Source organism: Pleurodeles waltl, chromosome 11 (assembly GCF_031143425.1).
Source record: "Pleurodeles waltl isolate 20211129_DDA chromosome 11, aPleWal1.hap1.20221129, whole genome shotgun sequence".
Lineage (NCBI taxonomy): Eukaryota > Metazoa > Chordata > Amphibia > Caudata > Salamandridae > Pleurodeles > Pleurodeles waltl.
Window position 1 is genome coordinate 545,887,898 of NC_090450.1, and position 22,395 is coordinate 545,910,292.

General features: G+C 43.1%; 1 protein-coding gene across 1 annotated transcript in view; it reads left to right on the top strand.

Annotated features, from left to right (window-relative positions):
* The window catches only part of LOC138265874 (kazal-type serine protease inhibitor domain-containing protein 1-like), a 92,569-nt gene that overhangs the window by 18,802 nt on the left and 51,372 nt on the right, over window positions 1-22,395 (top strand). Inside the window, exon 2 of the mRNA XM_069213993.1 lies at window positions 12,801-12,961. Within this exon, the coding sequence (XP_069070094.1) occupies window positions 12,801-12,961 (161 nt within the window). The remainder of the gene's footprint in view (window positions 1-12,800; window positions 12,962-22,395) is intronic.

Genomic DNA, 22,395 nt, shown 5'->3' on the forward strand with positions numbered 1-22,395 from the left:
CGTGGGGGCAGATGGGCCTAAAAAAATAGGCCAATCTGCCCCCACGGGGTGGAGAAATGACATTGAATATATTGCACACACAAAAACAATCCCTGGTTTCTAGTGGCTTCTGCCCCTCTTGGGGGCAGATCGGCCTAAAAATAAAAGGCCGATCTGCCCCCAAGGGGGGCAGAAAGGCGATAAATACATTGGCCCCCCAAGGGGTGCAACCATTGCCAAAGGGGTCACTCCCACACACTGTAAACACACACACACACATAAACAAATTCCCTGGTGTCTAGTGGGCATTCCTGCTGCCCGAATCCAGGAATGCTGAAAGAGACATTGAGGGAAAGGAAAACCCTTTCCTTTACCCCAATGCCTCTTTTTTAGCAATCCCCCCCAGCCCAGAGGAAAAATGTACCTCCTTCCTCCTGGACGCACTGGAAGCAAATGGCTTCCATTGTGCCTGCCACCCTCTGATGATGTCAGCGTGCGAGTGCGCACTGACGTCATTGGGTGGGGTGGGGGTTCGGAGGTGGAAGGGAAAGCGATTCCCCTTCCAACCCTGACCTGGGGGTTGAGGGGGTTGCCCTCGGGGGAAGCGAGGACCGGTCCCAGGACGTAATGGTTACGTCCGTGGCGCTGCAGCGCCACAGCCATGGATGTAACCATTACGTCCTTGGCGGGGAATGGGTTAAGTAACATAATTTTGGATGAGGGCAATTTCAAAGACCGCACTTGTAATGGAATAAGCAAACCCAGAAGTCCTCATATGCAAAATGGTGTTGCTTAAAATGTGAGGAGTGGTTTAAGGTATCACATGTGGAATAAATGTGACTTTTATGCAGTCATTTAGTTGTGCCAACGCTTTTGCTGGATAACTTGCCTATGTAATGTGAGACAACAGTTTTTATTACTTGATTGAAAAAGAACATTGTCACCTTAGTTCTAGAATGTGTCTTTCTTGCTTAGTTTTTTTTGCTGTAATGTTTCACACCAATGACACAGTAACTGTCAAAAGTCAAGTTACTTTGTAAAGAAGACTTACTTGGGTCGCTTTCAAATGTGATTTCTCAGTAAAGTCAAACAATAATTTGTTTCAAAATATTCAGGGGGTGTCATCCAAGCCTCTGGGCTATGTAGCATAATTATGAAAGAAGAAAGCAATAAAGAGGCCACCAAGACCAACCGTACCAATTTTTAAGGTGTATTGACTCCTAAGTCCGGATCAGTTTGTTTCAATAAAATAATGGGGGTCATTCTGACCCCGGCGGGCGGCGATCGCCGCCCGCCTGGAGGGAACCGCCATTTGGCCGCCCCGCGGTCAAAAGACCACTGGGGCCATTCTAACTTTCCCGCTGGGCCGGCGGGCGCTACCTAAGGTAGCGCCCGCCGGCCCAGCGGGAAAGGGGCCTGCAACACAGAAGCTGGCTCCGAATGGAGCCGGCGGTGTTGCAGGTGTGCGACGGGTGCAGTTTCACCCGTCGCGCTTTTCACTGTCTGCTAGGCAGACAGTGAAAAGCAGGCTGGGGCCCTGTTAGGGGGCCCCAGGACACCCGTTCCCACCAGCCTGTTCCTGGCGGTAAAAACCGCCAGAAACAGGCTGGAGGGAAGGGGGTCAGAATCCCCATGGCGGCGCTGCTTGCAGCGCTGCCATGGAGGATTCGCCCAGCCGGGGGAAATCCGGCGTGAAACCGCCGGACCCGGTTTTCCGAATGGGCTATGAAGCACCGCCAGCCTGTTGGCGGTGCTTCAGTCATCCGTGGTCCTGGTGGTCTTGGACCGCCAGGGTCAGAATGACCCCCAATAAATTGAATCAGCCAGTCCCACCCGTGGGACTTCAGGACTTTTTAAAGGAAGCATCTTTTCTGGTCGACTGCAACAGTGATGTACATTTTCATTAAGGTGCAAAAAGGAAAACCAGAAGTTTGTTTAATTTACCCTTTGAGATATGCCCCTGAATACATGCATCCACAATGTCCAGCTTTACCCCAACTGTTTGGGGCTATAAATCAAAACTAATTTTCAGTAGAGATGTCTTGTTTTCCTCTGTGACTATTTTCATTGTATATTATTTATGTTGTAGATTAAGTGTTATATTTCTTTTAAACAGCAAAGAACTCTACCACTAGGGAATGGCCCGAAAATGTATATCCACAATCACAATCCTCAGCTTTACTCTGATTGGTTTCAGGCTTTACTGCAAAAATAGCATACTGAAAGGGGCTTCTGGTTTATCCCTGTGTGCCTAATTTTTATTTTACTGCGGTTTATTGTGTAATGACGTAACACATATATTTCCTGTTCATAGTACAGGTCACTGACTGCTCGCCCAGGTGTACCTAATTTGTAAATGAGGTGTAACTTTTTATCCACCATAGAAACGATGTGCTTTAAAAAGAAGACATTTGTCCTCAGTGACAGTAGAGTGGAGAATGTGTCTACAATACCGCAAGTTGGTAATTGCATTATCGCCCCACGAACTTTATTACCACAAATCTAACTTTCAATGTGGAGTCACAGGTGGAAGCAGCGTATACACGGCAGTTATGTTTCTTTTCCTGCATTTAAATTTGCAGAGTTAGGGTCAACTTTATGCAGGTGCAATGAACATGGCTTTCCTTTGCAGCAGTTGTATTTTGTGTTTACAACACAGTAATATCTTAATACGTTCATTAGCACAATAGAGCCAAAAGGGCATAATCCACACACTGCAAATTTTTCACGAGTTTTCCATCTTCTCATCAAAATAAGGGCCATAGTAGAACACTAGATTTCATTTTCTAAAACTATTTTTAGCTGTAGTAATAATAGACTAAATAAATACATGTATTCCCTTTTTCCTTCTAAGGAAAATTCTTCTGCACAAAATGCCTGTTGTTTCTCCGTCTCTCTTGAGAAAATAGGAATATTGTATACTCCATCTTCCTTGCTGTGTTTGCACTTATAGGAATAAAGTTGGGAAGTTAGACACAGTTTAAAACGTTTGTTCATTTTGTATTTTACTGGGAACTACGTTCTTTTAAATAGCTTTTCTTTTCCCATACTTCCTATGACGTTGTGGTATTCCGATGCAGTTTCTCTTCTTTGTGGCACTCAGACTCACATACGTTGGGAATTAAATTAAAGACATTTTGTGAGGATTTTTCCTAAAATTGAGTGGAAATGGCTCATAAGGAGATGCCATTAAAGTATTGGTGTACGTTAAACGTGTGGAGCCTGCACACACGCAGGCCTATGATTTAAACAGACAATGGGATTTAACCATGAAGCTCGCACATGTTCTATGTTCCTTTGCAGGTCCAAGTTTTGAAGGCGCATCCGTCTGTCACCAAGAAACTTGCAAACATACAACAGGCACTATGCTTACAACTGTGACTTTGAGAACAATAACATCACAGAAATAATGCACAAGGCACAGATGAAGTTATATTTTTTCAGAGGACTTTCTTTTAATGAATATTTGTTTAGAGAAAAGAACTCTTTATGGGAAACATACAGAAGAATGAGGAAGGAACCACAACAACGTTTTTAACGCAAGCAGAATCACGCTTACGTTAACAACAACTCCCTTTTTCTCTGCCTTAACCACACATGTGCTGAACAACGCACATGCGTGGTTAAGGCACAGAAAAAGGGAGAGTGCATCGGGAGAGGCCGCGGTCAGGTAAGTGGGGATGGGGCAGAGTTAGGGGAGTAGTTTTTAGGTGTGGAGGTCAGGATAGTTTGTTTTTTTAAGGGCACAGTGGGGGGATTGGGGTAGTTGTGAGTTTTAGAGGTGGGGGATCAGGGTAGTTCTGTTTTTAGGGGCGGGGTGGGTTGCTGGGGTAGTTTTGTTTTGGGGTTGGGGGTCGTGGTACTTTTGGTTTTGGGGTGGGGTAGTTTGGTTTTTGGGGGTGGGGGTAGGAGATCAGGGTAGTTTGGTTGTGGGGGTTTGAGGGTATCAGGATAGTTTTTTTGTTGGGGTAGTTTTGTTTTGGGGGTGGGGGGTCGGGATAGTTTGGTTTTTGGGAGTGGGGGTGGGGATGTTTGCCTTTGGGGGATGGAGTGGGGGGTAGGGGTACTTTTGATTTTGGGGGTGGGAGGTCGGGGTAGTTAGGTTTTTGGGGGTGGGGGTTGGGATAGTTTTGTCAGTTAATACTTTCACGATGGTCTGCATGTGAAAATCTTGTAAAATTAAACGTTTTTAGCTATATGGTCTTATGCTCAATTTATTTTAAAAGAATATGCGGTGCCAGGGTTCTATAAATGAGAAACGTTTAATATTTATTTATCTTTTTTTTCTGTATGTAATTTTATATAGCACAAACATGGCTCACATGCATTTGAGTGCTTTTCAAAATGGAGAGGTATCCATCAGACAAAATTCAGCTCAGAGAAAAAGAAGTCAACATTGGAGCGGAATGTAGAGGGGAGAATAATACAAGGAATATAAAGATTGACTAGGGCGTGGTATCTATGGCAATGAGAATCAGGGACCTACAACATACAGAAGAAAGCAACACCGTGGAAATAAAAATACATAAAATGGAATTGAGTAAATTTAAGTGAGTGGAAAGAATGGTAAATATACAGAAAAAAAACAAGGAAGCAAGTATAAGGAGAGATCAGATGTAAGAAGTCACCTTCACATAAGTCCTAAGTATCTTTGTAGCAGTAAACAATCTTGAGATCTGCCTTGAACATTGTTAGGTATTTGTGGTGCTTAAGTAAGGTGGGAGGGAGTACTGTATTCTGTAATATTTCTTAATTTTTAAGGTTCATGACACCTCAATTATTGCTCTATTAATATTACATATACAACGTTTCCTAATAACGAAAAAGAGTAAGTAGTTTTCTAATATATATAAAGATTTATGAGGCTAAAGCTGTTGTTGCTAGATACACCTGTTGCTTATCAATTTTAACTTATTTAATAATTTTTTTCATCACTTTCTAATTCGGTCTTGGTTCTGTAGTTAAACTAGATTATGCAACAGGTATGGTGTCCTGGTAAGTTAAATTCTTGCTTCTGACATCTGCTGTGATTGCATGTCAGACATTCAGATCCTGTCAACTCCAATGTAGTATTCCATCCTGGTTGGTAAATTCAATGTCTTTAAATTGGCTGATCACTATACCTCTTATTCACAATACAGAGGTTTGGTGACAGTGCGGTATAAATCAATATATAAAATATATCAGTTATTTTTCTGCCTGAACCTATTCGTTCGGGGAGCTGTGTTCTCATAAGCATTCTTAAAGACATTTGATAATGGTCAGAAATTGATAATAATTCTGTTTTCATTGTTTTTATTTTAAACTGAAACTGATAGTGAATGCAGGGCAAAAGGTAATTCATAAGTCCAGGACCTGCAAACTTTACTCTGTATGGCTTGCCTTATTGACTTAAAATACTGATTTCTCCAACCATCGTTGAAACTAAATCTTAATTATATCTTCGGAATAGTTAGAGCTCTGTTGAAGACAATGAAGTGGCTCAGGGCTAATAAAAGCTGGTATAAGCCTTTTGTTCTAACATTCCAATGTTTGTCTTCCTGTTTCTCCTTTTTAATTTAGAACATTCTACTGTCACTGGGTGGAATGTTCCAATAACCTTATTATCCTTCAATCTTGGGCTATACTGTTTGTTAAAGACCCTCTCCCTTCTTGAAGGCCTGTGCGTGCAGCTAAGGCCTACAACTCGGGTTTAGGGCCTCTAGCAACCAGTATACCCATTGGCAGCAGATTACAAGGTTATATTATATTAAATGCACTGAGATGTAGGTTTTCCACTTGTGTGCAATCCCTTTTAACTGAATTGTGTGAATTTAATTATTTTGTATCCACTTTCTGGTGTTATATCATATGAACATAAGATATCTACATCTTCAGTGCTGCATTGCTCTGTATTGGTAAACCTTGTTGCCTTATAATAAATTTGAGACTTCAGGAAGTAGAAATTTTAGTTGACTTTAATCATTCTTCATCAAGGATATCTATGTTAGACTTTTCTAATTGACGTTTTTGGTTTCTAGAAACTGATCTTTGGAAAGACATCAAAAACAGGCCTTATGAGATTTGTTGTATTTTAATAGCAACACTTTTCACTGGGTGGTTGGGAGCGGACTCACAAACAGACTTAACATTTATGGACAGTATAGTTTTTGAAAGGTTTTTCTTTTATTTCTCTTACAGACTTTTTTCCATTGGGGAATCTATTTACTGAAGGAAGAGTAGGTGAAGAAGATAAAACAAAATCCATGTCTCAGTGCCTTCAATAAAATGACCATTTTCTTCAACTTCTCGCTAGGAAAATCAGAACTTCAAACGAAGAGAGATTTGTGAGAAGCCACAATATGCAAGATGATTTTTTATACTGTACACTTCACACCGACGACCGGCTTTATATAATGTCCACTTCCTTATTATTTCAATCAGTGTTTGAAGGAACATTCACATTTTGAAATCTAGCATCGATCACTTAATATGTATTTCTGCTTTAAAATGCACTCTGCCTCATACATTTCAATGGGGAAGCTAAATATTTCCATTTTCATGCCCTTTGTGCCCTCTTTTTTGATTTTCCAGTGTTACAAAAGAGAAATGCACTGAACCCTTTAAAATCCTGAAAGTTAAAGCAATTTCATTTATATACTGTGCTAAATGCTGACTTCTTAACCTGAGGAATTATTTTATTGCTGGCCTGGATTTAATAATTGATAGCTGTCTGTTAGATAGTGAAGACTACAGCTATAAGGAAAAATGATTGTCTACTCTCAAAACACAACTGATAAACATGCATGAGCTGTATGTGGAACATTCAGCAAGTCGTGCTAATTTGAAGAACACTGCTTTTCATCTTTGGGATGTGTAACATCACTGTTACCATGATTGGTATTGGACAACACGTCCTACTGTTTATGGCAGTGCTGGGTAAATTATCAAAGTCAACAGAAGACGTTATAAGTGAAAGGTTTTCCTGGAAGCCATTCAATCAAAAATAGTATGAAAGCAAGGAAGACCAAAGTAGAACGGAAACCATGGTAATTATTTATTTACAATTGTCTCTCGAGAAGGACAACAGTTGTTCTATAAGGTACAGTGATCATACACAAAGGGACATGGAGTGTTTTTTAGTATTATTATTATTAGCTTTATTCCGGCTAGAGCCACAAAGCATGATACACTCAATAAATTACAAAATAAATAATATCGTAAGAAACAGCATGTTTAACAGCGCATAAAACCTTAAATGAATAGATCACAGTTCATAAAATAGCTAGTACCAAGTTTAAAAAGTACCCCATGGGAGTAGACGCTGGCAGTTCATTTTGTAACTTTGGGTTCTTAGCAACAGTTACCATTCTGTCATAGGCTGATCCCTCATCTATGTCCCAGCGTGGTAATTTTATGCGTACTGTTGGAATAGAAGCTACAACTTTAATAAAAGAAAAGTGGCATAAACACTATTATAATCTCAAATTGCAACCGATTACCACGGTACAGAATTTTGGGTTTATGTGGTTGAGAGTTTCCCTAGATCTCACAATTCAGGCACATTGTAAAAATCTGGCAACTGTGAACACTAGCTTTCCGCTTGTGTCCTTCATTAGTGTATGGAGCGTCTCCTGGTGTTTCAGGGAACCAAGGGACCTACATAGGGGAATGATCCACTTCCTCCTGAACTTCTATATCTTGGGCAAAAGAACATAAAATGAGCTAAGGATTCTATTTCCGTTGGACAAAAAGGGCAAAAACTAGTTGAATCATTATCTTTTTTCCATCTGGAGGTGATGGAATTCAGTGACAGGAACCCTAGTCTAAATTTAATAAACAGGTTTTTGGCCTGAGCTGGATATATGCTATCCATATAGTGTTCGAATATAGGTGAGCACTGGTACTGCAAAAATTGCTTGTTCTTTTGCCTGTCGTCTGGTCTTGCCAAATCTGAGGTAATACCGCCTCCCAGTAGAGATGCTTTACACGCTGTGCCATGTTTCTCGTTGTGCTCTGTGGGCACTTCCATATCTCCTCCATTTTAATCCAATGCTCAGGTCCTTAATGTATGTTAGCCACGGAGTTGATGCCATTTTGTCAATAGATAATAGCTCTGATATAACTGCTCTATAAGAGCCCAAATGCTCGGAGGACCTTAAGCGCACCCAATATAGAAGCGGTTTTAACGAAAATACACAGTGTATTTGGTTTAGAGCCAGATCAAATTTAAGTGGAATAAGGGGTGTACTGCCAGGTAAATGTAACAATGAGCGTAGGAACTTGGTTTTATTCAGGGTTACTCTATATGAGTTGCAGTGACTCCACAGTTCCGGCTCCAGGATAGATTCTCTGTTAATCTTATGTCTAGGTAATCGAATTGCCTGAATTGCTCTATGGCAGCACCCTCAATAGTAATTTTCCCCCTAAAAGATTTGTGTGGTTTAAGGCCATGGACTTTGATTTCCTTGGGTTAATTTCGAGCCCCCTCATTTTGCAAAATGCTACAAAGGAATCTAGTTCATTTTGTAATCCCATTGGGGTTCTTAGTATCAGCAAAGTGTAATCGGCAAACATAAGAGTTGGTTCAGGCTTACCCTCTAGTTTGGGGGTGTCATGATTGCACTCGGCCAACTGGTCCACTGTGCCATTTGTATAAAGACTAAACAATGTGGGGGCCAGAACACACACCTGCCTGACCCCTGTCGCAATGGGAATTGGGCTGGTAAGGTCACTCCCCTAGGTCCACCTAACTCTTGCAAAGGTGCATTCATGCATGTAACTTATTAGCCTTAAAAGGTCGCTATCCAGACCGTAACTATCTAAGACTCTCTAGAGGTGCTCCCGTGGGAGTAGACCGAATGCCGCCTTCAAATCAATGAAGGTGGCGTACAGGTGATCTCGTTTTAAAGTCAAATATTTCCAGCATAGTAATTTGAACCTAAACACTTGGTCCACTGTGCTCACCCCTTTCTTTAAATCCTGCCTGCCAGTCAACACGAATCTGATCGTCGTTAATCCATGAATGTAACCTGGTTAGAACTTGTTTGAAAAGGACTTTTGACTGATGTCAAATAAGCTTATTGGCCTGTACTTCTCTGGGAAATCTCTGTCCTCTTTTTTTGTAAATTGGAACTGTTGTTGCTTCTCGCCATGATGGAGGGATACCCTCTCCCATCAGAATAGCTTTACTTAGGGTATTCACATAAGGTATCCAGACCTCTGGGAGTGACAAGTACGTCTACCAGAATGCCATCTGGGCCCGGGGCTTTTCCCTTATGTAGTATTTTCAAGGATTGGGATGTTTCCTCCATGGTAAACCCAACCAGATCCAAACTAGAACATGGATTGTTTAAATCAAGCTTAGTTAATCCTCCCTTAATTCATTAGAATTTCAAAAATGTTTTGCCATTGGGCATTGACTAAAAGAGAGACATCGCAAGACATTTGTTTACAAAAAATTACTTTCACCAAAACACATATTAACATTTTTTTTAAAAAATACATTATTTAAAATTGGACATCATCATTAAGTTGATGCTTGTATTAAAGAGATGTCCTCAAATAGTATCTCAACATTTTATTATTACATCACCCATTCTAATTTATTCACTCAGTCGAACATTGTCACACTTTTTAAATCATCTTGGGTATGTGTTGCCATAACAATAACTAATATTTATGAGATTATGGTTCTGTAAAGCACCAATAGTGTTGTTTTACCCAAAATTACATTTCCATCAACTTCATTAGAATATAATTTTTTTTAACATCAAATGTTGTTACTCATAGTAATGTTTATGTGCATCCAGTATAGCTTGGCAGTTAATTTCAGATTGGGATGAATGTTCCCAAAAGATTGATTTTCAGTACATAGAATTATTGTATTTTGTAACTGTGAAAGCTCTGTAAGACCTAAAGGTACCTGATTTTGTCATAGGCTTATGAGAACAAATGGGTGCACATGCTGATCTAGTTGGTGAATATTGCAACCACAGGAGTGATACTTCTAGATGCACCTACTATGTAAAAAGCATTTACAAGATGCTAGGCTAGTCACAAATGGCACACACATCACACTCTTGATGTAATGAAGGTAGACGATTACCAAGTCACTCAATCAAATAAATAAATTGTGAGTAAATCAGCAAATTGTGCATAGTTCCAGAAAAGGAGCCACATACTTCTAAGTAGGTTTAAAATCCATCCCAAATGCAAACGTAATGCTGTGGTCCATTCACAAATTGTTTTAGTTGCAATACTGTCAAGAATCTTTATGGTAGTAGGGTTGGGAAATGACAGTCCCTGAAAGACATTATATATGCTTGAAACTTTTATTTCCAACAATGTCCTCACACAGGCATGGTTTTCTCACCAAGTATGCCAACCACCCTTCTTAATCACTACTCTTTACCTCTATTGCTTTCCCATGAAGCCGAAGGCATATAATAATTGAGAATATTGTTTGGTTTGTTTGTTTTAATGTAACTATACACTTTAATCCATCATAACTTTTTTATTTTGATACATTTCCGGCACGCCTATAGAGATTTTTACATGTTTCATAATGATGGGGCACAAATAGGAGATATTGAAACCTAGCTCTAATAAACCTAGGCAAGGTATCCTTGCATGCACTACAGCTCTCTTGTTATTTTAGTGTTATCGCCATCATACAAGTCTGCCATAACTTCCTTTCTAGCCTTGCCTTATCCTAGATTTGTGGGTATAACACACCCCAATGTCGCAAAATCAACTTCCAAATGCTAGTTGTGTAGTACCTGACTTTAAAGCTGATCATGCGTATCAATACACAGTTATAGCACACATAACCTTTAGAAAACATCTTCATCTATTTTGCATGTAAAAGGCACGACTTAACCCAAAGAAAGCATGACAATCTGTTGCCATCTATTTTAAATCATAGCCTAATAACCCTCAAAATGCTTTGCAATTGCACCCAATATTCGATCTGTTCCATCCCACCATTCTAGTATCAAAATATACACACAGCTCTACCGATGCATCTCATACCTACCTATCTCATATCTATCGCATACCTAAGTCCTGCACTTCCACTAAAGTTCTGTGACTATAGGCCTGATTATGACTTCGGCGGAGGGTATTACTCTGTCTCAAATGTGACGGATATCCCGCCCACTGAATTACGAGTCCATTATTTCCTATGGAACTCGTAATGCGGCGGGCGGGATATCCGTCACATTTGGGATGGAATAATCCCCTCCGCCAAAGTCGTAAACAGGCCCTATGAAACATGGCTCTGCCAGTGCACTGTAATACCGGCCTATAGCTACCTTCTTGAACACAAGGCAGAGCTCAGCAAATGCAACTTAATTCTGACTTGCAACATCTTCTGCTACTCCAGTATTAGGGTTCAGACAAGGATCTGCCAACATGCCTCATTCTGTAGCCGCCATTACTATTTCAGTACTGCAGTTCACTGGCGTCTCTGCTAATGCATCCAATTCCTTACCTGGAACACCCACCATTTAAAAAGTAACTTAAACATTATTTCTTAAAAATACATTAATTAAAATTGAACATCATCCTTAATTTGATGCTTGTATTAAAGGAATGCCCTCAACTAGCATCACAACATTTTATCATTAGAGCATCGATTTCAATATATTCACTCACACAAGCATTACAATTCTTTTTAAATCATCTTGCCATAACAATAAACCCTAATTTATGAGAACAGTTCAGCCAAAGCACCTCTACTCTGGGACTGGGGCCCAAACAGTGTTAGTGCACGAACATCCTCTACTTATTTAGAGTGAGATATACGAATGCATTTACTGGTCGCAAACTCCGCAATTCAGTAAGTTGCTGGTTTGCGACCAATAAAATAGTTTTTTGAATGTACGAAACATATTTAGCGATTTGTTAACAGGTTACCACATCACTACGTGAATTTTGGATACCATATTTAATCGCTATTTCGATGGGACATGTTTAAGGTGTCCCTTTCAAATATTGACTCAATAGGATGTACTAATGTTTTTCAACCGAAATCTGCCCACAAAAGCTTAATATTTTATCAACACCTTAAGGGAGGTGGTAACCCATTTGCAAATGTGAAGGGGTCACTTAGGGCGACCTTCACCTTTGTGAATGTTGACAAAACCTTTTCTAAAGAGTAGGCACTGGTCTTCATGTTTTTTCAATACATCCCATTTTTCTTTTAAAGAATATGGGTTGCATTAAAACAAAGTGATTGCTTTCTTTTAAAGCTATCACAGACATGGTGATCTGTGTCATTGTAGAAAATTGCAGTGGATCGCAATTTGTTACCTACCTCATTAATATTCATGAGGTGGGTCCATTGCGACCCACTATGATTAGGTAGTTTGCAAACCCACCTATTAAAACAGGTAAATTCTCAAAATACCATTGAATTTGCTAAACGTCGGTGTGCAAATTGTGACCACTTTGAGCGAATCCAATGCACATACAAAGTTCTCAAACAACACAGCAAACAATCCTCAATCATGAGCACTATATCCTATGCCAATCCGTTATTGTGGTTCACTTACGGCTCTGTCACTTTCCACAGTCCTCTCTTACAGCATCCCCTGCTATCAGAATTCACCACCATTACACACCCCAGCCAGTGCACCTCATTCCTGAACTATATCATGTTTTTAGTCTTGGAACCTTAAACACAGATCAGCTTACCCAGCTCAGCTGAGACCTGCAGCACCCCTAGCTATTTCAGTAAGGTATCCAACATGGTTCTGCTGTTTGATTTTATGTAGTGGTGTGTTTGGATTTCAAATTCTCCAAGGAGTCGTCTGAGCTGTTTGTGTTTCCTATTGCAGAGCCAGAAATCAAGCTTCCGCCTCGAGACCAGGTCAACAAGACTGGCCAGGATGCTATCTTCTTGTGTGAAATTGTGGCTTATCCCATGGCGCTGGTGGAATGGAGGAAGGACGGACTTAATGTTAGTCTCCCTGGGGATGACCCTCACATCTCGGTCCAGGTGAGCTTCATTCACTTACTTTCCCAATATTGAATGTGAAAGAATGTGATCCATGAAACATTAGCCACACTTATTAAGGAATCCCTTCAACGCCAGCCTCCCTCTTACAACATAGTTCAGTGGACAATCCTTTGATTTAAGAACCTTTATGAACACAGGTTCCCTTCCTTGCAAAGAATATCTTGGAGTCAGCCCCTATGATAAGGACCTGCTCTAAAGATTTCACCTTTTCACTACATGCATTTTGGCAACACTGGGTGCATTTCCATCAATGAATTGAGGGCTGGTACATTCGGTGGGATCGCCAAGGTTTAATTCTTTTCTAACTTAAGTAATTGTCTTAATTGAGATGGTAAGTCATTCCTGCAGTGTCCTTCAACCCTTACACTTAACGTTGTGCGTTTCAGGAATTAACGTGTTGTGTTAGGTTGATGTAATATGTGGTATATTTAGCTATTGAAAACTGGGTATTAATGTAGTTCCTGAAATATTTAAACACAAAGTATTGCCCTTTGGTGAAAGAGAGAACGAACATCAATCCAGGACCTTAATTTCACAATGCGTAACCAATAATCCTTGGCTAAAGTGCTGGTTTCTGCACTTGAACAAATTGTGTGAATCAACACAATTCCATTTCTTTACTATGCTTTAATTGCTTTTGTTGCCATATTTGGATTCGCCATGAAGTAATTCACCTTAAGATGTTTTCTATATCAGGACCTCTGTAAGATAGATTATTAGACTGCAATATGGCTAAATAACTAATACAATATCGATAAAATGTACAGTGCACATGAAAAACAACCCCTTCTTGGTTCACTTATGGCAGGGTTGTCATGGTGTGACTGGATGTCGTAAATGTTTCTAAGTTTATGTTTTAAAAACTGTTACATTTAATATGTCACTCAGTGCAGAAGATTATGAAGGTCACTATGAGCCTGGCTGTCGGCTTTAATGTGTGGCAGTAGAACCGCCAACAGGCTGGCGGTACTTACTGCCACAATATGACATTGGCGGGTTGGCTGAAGCCAACCTGCCAGTGTACCACTCTGACCGCCATGGCGGTAGCAGCCACTCAGCTGGAGATAACCATCTCCAGGCCGCCGGCCGTCATTTGCCACCGGCAGAATTATGTCCCTGCCTATCGCCATGGTTTTCGTGGCATTGATAACGCCACGAAATCCATGGCGGTAGACCCTACCACCATCCGCCAGTATGGCCACAGCCGGATTTCGTCCCTCCTTGTGATGGAAATCCAGCTGTGGTCATAATGTGGCGGAAGGATGGTAGTTGCGGCAATGGTCTTTTGGCGGCCGTCGCTGTCCCGAAAGGTGGTTTTTACCGCCAATGTCATTATGAGGGTCGTAATCTAATGTAGGAAAATTAAACACAAATGTTTAAGAAAATAACGTTTTTTAATTTTTAAGGCACCTTGATCATATGTTTATATGACACTTATTGAGTGAGTTACATGATAAATATTGAATTGACTGGATTTGCTACACGATGCCTATTAATTGGCAGGCTAGTACACCTCTACACAGTAGCAGAGTAGGTTGGTTGTAATTATTTTAGGAAGACCTGTCTTATTCCAACGTGCAATTCAGAAGCCATGGTTGGCCACAATATTCATGTCAGACTGGCCTGACATGGTCAGAAAATGCCAAGGATGCTGTTAATATGCCAAAGATAGCAGCTTTCAGGCACCATTTGTGAGAGTCACAATTATACCCTAGATACCCACCAGTGCTCTGAGGATGGTCTTTATATGCTAATAACCATATTAATCCAGGGCCTCCTTATTGCCTACAATGCTGACAATTTACAGTGGAGGCACCTTATTTCAGGTCAACCATAATGTCCTGAGCGCCTACAATAAGCAAAGCTTAACAGCCTACAACATGCCAAAGCCTCTCACCATGTTTTGAAATCTCAGTGGGGAAATCTATAGTGGACCGCCATAGTACCTAGAATCCTCCCAGTGTGCCAGTGTGATTGGTCAACTGGGCAACGAGAAAAAGGGTCACTAAATGCAAAATCCCCATGCAATTTCCATAAGGATTTTTGAAAAAGGCTAGAACCAAAACAGCTAAAAAGAATTAATGGCTAAAAGGAATTATTCAAAATTTGCTGGAAGCTAGATCTTGTTCAATAAAGCGTGCTTTCTCTGATCTGGTGTAAATCCGTTCAACAGTCTAGGAGAAATTATGGTCCAAAGAGATTTGTGTATCTGGATGGTTGTATTTGAGAGACTCTTGTGAGAGTCCCACAAACTCAACTTTTAAAAATAGAGCATTCTGATTGGCAGAGGATGCTGTGTCCCCTGGGAGTGAGCACTCTAATTGGCTGGCTGCAACTTGAACAAAAATTTTGTGGGGGCCATTACAGGACTTGGGGACTTAGGTGGTAATTCCAAGTTTGGCGGTAATCTGACCACCACGGCGGCGTCGGTGTTTTGACCGCCGCCATGGTGGTGGTGCAGATCGCCATTCAACGAGTAAGGCGGTGAACCCAATGCAACACAGTCAACTCACCGTCAGTACCGCCAGCACCACCGACGAGCAGCATCCGGCAGCAGAAGGCAACTTCAGGCTGGCAGAAGCCAATGTCCCGTCTACCATATTCTGAGTCACCATACCGCCAGGGTATCTGTGGTGGACTGGCTGCAACGAAAAACCTGGCAGAAACAGAAAGTACAAAAGGAGATACCCACCTCCAGGCACAGAGGCGCGTCCGCAGCCGCTATGGCAAATGAACTGCTAGTCTTCCCACCGTTGTATCCCGCCATACACCTTCAGGGCCACCAACAACGACGAAGACAACAATCGTAAGAACACCTAGCACAGAGTGGAGGAAATGGCTGTGATACATTCCCACACATAACACACCTTCCATGCACAGACAGCGAAGGTCACACACAGGCACACACAAAATACGTCAATGCCAAGTACCCAATACACACACAAGCAGATACATGCCAAACACACAGCACAACGCACACCAACACCATTAACACACCTCATAACCACACAACGACAACTAGACCACAAACACCTCAACGCAGGCATAGAAAGGCACGTTTTGCAACACCACAGATAAACACACACCATGAACTGTATGTAGCAATGACACACAATCAATAGCAGTGAACACACATCCAAACAATGACACAGGTGACACATCACGTACAACCAACAATCAAGGAAATCCACACATGCAGCACCATACACATGGACGCACACTACGCCCCATACAATCCCTCAAGCAAGCAGTCAGACACATTACAGCATGCCCATGGCACAATCCATCTACCCAGCGCATGCAACAACACAGACACAACCCTTACACAGACCTCACACACTGTTGCACACAGATGTCACACCACCAAGTAGAAGAAAACCAGGACAAACATCTCAACTTGCCAACCACAGCAATGTGGGCAGTTGTATTGTACAACAAAATATAAAAATAAACTATATACAATATGTGCTAATGGCAAGCCCAATGTCCAGAAATGCAGGACACATTGTCCATAAATCATGGCCCCAACTTGACTCCTGACACCAAATAGGCCTCCACGTCATAGGTGCATCAATGGGACAGGCAGGCACCTCAGGGGTGCATGGGTGGTGGGGTGGCTCGGATTTGGAAGGGGCATGTTTCGGTTTGGGCTTGGGAGGGGTGACTTTGGCAGTGGGATGGGTGGATTTTTTGCTGGGTGGTGGCGCAGGGGAAACCCCAGAGGGGGCACCCGAGGAATGGGAGGTGGAAAGGCCTGGGAGAGTCAGGGGGACACAGCATTTACAGGAACATGGGGTGGGAGAGGAGTAGGGAAGAGGTCAAGGGTGGCAAGGAAAACTTTCTTAGGTACACCAGGCAGTCACATGATTGAGGGTTGGGAGTGGAGGTTGAGGGAGTGCTCGTCTGACGTTGGTGTGCTGTACGTGGATGCTGGTGTGTGCAATGTGTGCATGTGTGTGGTGGGTGAATGTTGGGTGGGTGAGTGGGTGCATGTGCATTCATTGGGAGGAGGGGGTAAAGATGCAGGGAGAGGTAATGGGAGACGTGTGAATGAAAGTTGCGGTGGTGTGTGCAAGTGAGGTGGATGTGCTGCAGGTGGCAGAGATGGTAGTTGTGGTCAGTGCAGATATTGGGTGTGGGGTGTGTGTCTGTGAGTCTGCTGTTGTGGTGATTGAGGGTATGACAGAAATGCTAGCAGGACCAGTGTGTGATGATGCAGTGCTGGCAGGTGTGAATGGAGATGTGACGGTAAAGGATGAGGTGGAGCAGGAAGTGTCTGTTGTTGTGTATGCAGATGTGTGTTGTGTGTGTGCATGCCTGTAGGAATATTTGTGATGCCTATCACTGTCTTTGCGCACCTTGTCTGTTGTAGTGAATGTATGCTGGTCTGTAGATGTGCTTCGGAGGGGCGTAAGGAGAGGGGGTGTGGATTGGGAACAGGTAGCTGGAGGTGGAACAGAAGATGAGGGTTTACTGGCTGCCGTATACGAGGAGGCCAAAGCCTGAACCGATCTCTGTAGGCCAGACAAGGCACCATGAATGCCTTCCAGGAATGCATTAGAATGCTACATCTGGGAAGCCAGTCCCTGGATGGTATTCACAATGGTTGTCTGCCCCACAGAGATGGACCTCAGGAGGTCAATAGCCTCCTCATTGAGGGCAGCAGGGCTAACTGGGGCAGGGGCAGAGGTGCCTACGGTGAAGGAGATGCCCACCCTCCTGGGTGAGCGGGCAGGGGCAATGGGGTGGGGTGCTGCAGGGAGGGCAGTGCTGGTAAGGGGGATGGCAGACAAGGATGGACCTGGGGTAGTCCCAGATGAGTCTGCCACTGCCAGGGAGCCACCATTGTAGGATGAATCTGCATCAAATGTGCACCCTCCATCCCACTGGTCCCCTCGGCATCGCTGTTGCCAGCCTCCTGGGTCCCGTGGGCTGCTGCATCCCCACTCGCCAGTGCCCTTCTTTCTTCACCAGATGATGCTAATGCACAAATAGACACAGGTGGAGCGAGAAGGAGGGTAGGAGAAAGAGAAAGGGAGGAAATTGTGATAATACACTTTTACTTCACATACAAACAATACACAATTCAGCCCCTGCCGGGTAAACAAGAGACCATTTGGCAAACAATTGCAATTGAGTTATGCAAGCAATATCCAAACTCACCAGCGATCACCTCAACCCTGCAGCCTTAACACCCAAATGAAGACCATTACATGCTTATCAACTGGCTAAATGACTAACCCAACAATCCAGCCCAGGAACATACCCAGCCCAGGAACATACCCAACCACATGTCATCCATTACGGGATGAGACAAATCAGAGCTTAGAGGAACTGAGGACACAAACTAACTGACTGGAATGTGTGGAGTACATGTGGTACAGAGGTCAATGATGTAGCTAGTGAAGTAATTGCATTGTCCACGTGAAATGCCTGTCATTACTCACATACAATGTCAATATGATCACCTTGTACTACTACAGTTCATGCAGAGATAGAGGATGCAGCCAGTGATATGATAGCATACTTGAGCGGCCCATACGTACAGGTGAACGCGTGTCACAGTACCACCACTTTTTTTCCTGCATGGCTCAACCTAGCTAACGTGTCACACTCCTACATGATTGGTGTGACAACCAGGACTGTACATTCCCAAAATCTCATCTGACCACGTAAATCCCAAGTCCAGTGACGGTCACAGTACACAACCATGCAGAAGTCACCTGATAGTCAACACTTACCCCCTTGTGGCTGCTGTGCTGCCTTCTATTGCCCATCCAACTCTGGGTAGGCCACTGCCAGTATGCAGACAATTATGGGGGTCAGGGTCTGACGGGCACCCATCCTACATTGGGAGGCCATCCCCAACTGGGCCTCTGTGGTTTTCCGGGTCCAGCGTCTCAGGTCCTTCCACTGCTTCCTGCAGTGGGTACTCTGCCGGCTATGGAACCCCAGGGTCCGCACTTTCTTGGCATTGGCTCTCCATAAACCTTTTTTCTGGGGGTGCTGACCTGCATGGGAACCATTCCGAAAATGGGGGACATGATGTAATTAATACTAATATAGCTGTAACCTTTGGCCACACATAACAAACACAGACCATGCACACTGCCAATATACCACACATATCATGCGCATACAAAACACCTGACCAATCATGACATGTCAATGTGCACACACATACAATGTCAAACACCACCCGACATGTGGGACAAAGGATGTTGTACTGACCTGTTGCCCTGGAGCATCATACAACCGCCCATACAGGGGTATGACCCCTTCCACCAGTTAATCCAGTTCCTCTGTAGGGAAGGCTGGGGCCCTACCCCCTGCAGTACGTGCCATCGTTGCTCCAAGATACAGGACACAGCAGCACACGAAGTGGAGGTCTGTTGTGCCTGAATGCCAGGAGTCAAGTGAGCTGGCCCATACAAAATGGCAGTTTCTACTGCAGTGGTCTTGACCGTCACTGCCGGCGGTGATCGTCATTGGTACCAGTCTCCCATAGAATTCAATGTTAACCTATGAGGAGTTGCGCGGCTGTTTAGACTGCCTTCTGCCATGACGACATCCGCCGGCAGAACGAGGTCACTTGCAGTTGTTCACTGCATGCCGGACAGGCAGATGCCATATTAGTCTGTAACATGACTGTCCTGGGTTCACACTGCTTAATTACCTGCATGTCGTCACAAATTGATACATTAGGACACACATTTTGGATAATGACATATGTAGTGAGTGTCTGGTGACATCACCACACTTGTCACTACAGTTGTCAATGTATTTTTACATGTCCTGTCGTAGTTTGACTCTTGCTCTAGGCAAGACTGCTGGTTTAAGGATGACAGTACTTATGTTTGTTGGTGACTATGCCAGTCCTACAAGTCGCAACTGTCGTCCCAACCCTCCCAGCTCACAGGCAGCACCTCACCAAAAACCCAAACAGTAAAAGGTGATTTGTAGCAGCCTTTATGCATGGACTCAAGAGTGTGATATCTCAGGGAGTGTTGTGGTTAAACGGAGATTACCCCTTTCTCACATGAATAACATGTCGCAATCAAACACAGGCAATGAGTACGATGCAGTAAAGTTTCAATAGTTTTTATTTAGCAAAACTGCAATATGCGATAAGTTGCATGGGCTCCAATGATTAGGATAATGAACAGTGAAAGAAACAGAATGGTAAAGACAAGAGTCATTAATACAAAGACCCCTACCATTTGCAATAACATGAAATGACATAAAATATGAGATATGTTCTAATACCCTAGCATGATGAGCCTAACCTCTAACCTAAAAGAGAGATAGGTATGTTAAACCTAATCCGCCAATGCCATGTCTATGAGAAGAGCCCCCCAACCATTATCACCTTGGAATGAGGTATCTAGCTCAGACTCCGTAGGGACACGAAGACTGGGTCAGCGTCAAGGTGACGTGCAGCATCGATAGCAGCAATGGCATCTGGTCAGAATCCTTCTGACTATCTGTTTAAGTGAGGAGTATTTATACAGATCTACTTGGACCCCTGGCGTAGGTCTGTTCCCAAACAAAAGATAACAAGACATGCTTGGGATGGTAATTTATATAAACAATTCCCTCGAAGGCGTGAAGAGGGAAAGTACCTAGTGTGAACACCTACAGTTTGTTTATCTTTGTCGCTTGATATTGACGCTTTAGCGTGGTGGCACTGATAATGCAAAACTAAAACATAGGCCTTAATTAAAACAAGGCAGCTATCTTAAAGGATTTCATTAGATAAACGTGCTAAAACAGAGCAAGCTAAGTAGGTTCATGAGTCTGCAAGCCAAAGGCTAAGCTAACTACTGTATTCTATTAAAACAAACTAGGATTCACTACAGTCCTGTGTTCGTCCATTGTCACAGGGATTATGTGCCATTGTCTGGTTAGGAACAGAGTGTGGAGTAATGTGTCTCCCCACAACATGACTGCCAACTTGCATGAACAAAACCTTGTGACTGTTGTATGTCATACTTGATGCACTACATTGTGAGAGGTTCCCAGATTGTTGTTTGTGTCCCCGCACTGATATCGCCACAATCGACTGACCGTTTGTGCATCAGGGAACTGGTCACCCAGTTGAAGCCAGACCTCCTGCCGGGTTTGAGAAATCCCCATGCCATTCCTCCAACAGTCCAGGTGTTGTCAGTCCTGCATTTTCTGGTGAGTGGCTCTTTTCAGGTTACAGTGGGACTGGCTGCAGGGTTTTCATAGCCTCAGTTCAGTAAGGTGTTGCAGGATGTGTTGGATGCCCTGCTCAAGCATGTGCACAGGTACATTAGGTTCCCACAACTCCCTGAATTGCCCACTGTAAAAGTAGCCTTCTACAGCATATCAAATGCCCCACATGTAATTGGGGCCACTGATGGGACTCACATCACCTTGGTACCTCCGAGGACCAATGAACAGTTCTACAGAAACCGGAAGTGTACATGTTCGCTCAATGTACAAGTGGTGTGTCTTACAGACGAGTACATAACATATGTAAAAACAAAATTCCCAGGATCAGTACATGATTCATGTGTCCTAAGGAACAGCATTGTCCCTGCAATGATCTCACAGCTACAGGGAGAAAGGGCCTGGCTCATAATTATGTGTACTGCTCTCCATGTCAGACATCTATACCCCTCCAAACACATTCAGCACTCTGCCTAGCATTGTTACCTATAGCCATGTTCCCTTTTCTACACAGGTGACTCCGGATACCCCAACCTGCCCTGCCTCCTGACACCTGTGAGACATACAACTACAGGACGGGAGAACAGGACGGGAGAACAGGTACAATGAGACACATGGCTGGATGAGGCAAGTGATTGAGTGGACTTTCGGTCTCCTGAAAGCTAGATTTTGTTGTCGCCATGTGTCAGGTGGTGCCCTACAGTACCAACTAGGGAAAGTCTGCAGGAGGCAGACGAGGATGAGGCACATAACAACAGGATTGACATGATTTGTCACTACTTTCAATGATGTACAGGTATTTGTGATTTGTATGTCATCTGCACATGGAAGATGTATCGTTGAAGCCAGTCTATAGCCAGTATTTGCATGCATTGAGGTGTGTGTGGGGACTACAGCATTCTATCTTGGTAAGGTAGGTGGAAAGGTAGCTGACTTACCGTGAGCGGTAGTGGAAATACACTGCTGCTAAGGACATTTTTGGAATGCTGATGCCATTGTGGTATAGCCTTATAGTTCTACCAAAGGTTTAGAGTCCTCAATCTGCGTGTTTGTGTAAATGTAAGGGGGACTTAGTCTTATCCTGCTGCGTAGGCATGTCATGCTGCATTGTCTGCTGCTGTGTGGCAAGTACCTGTTCCTGACCACTCAGGGAGGCGAACAATAGAGGATGTTACCTATGTTACATCTTTCATATCCCACACATATGAGTGCCAATG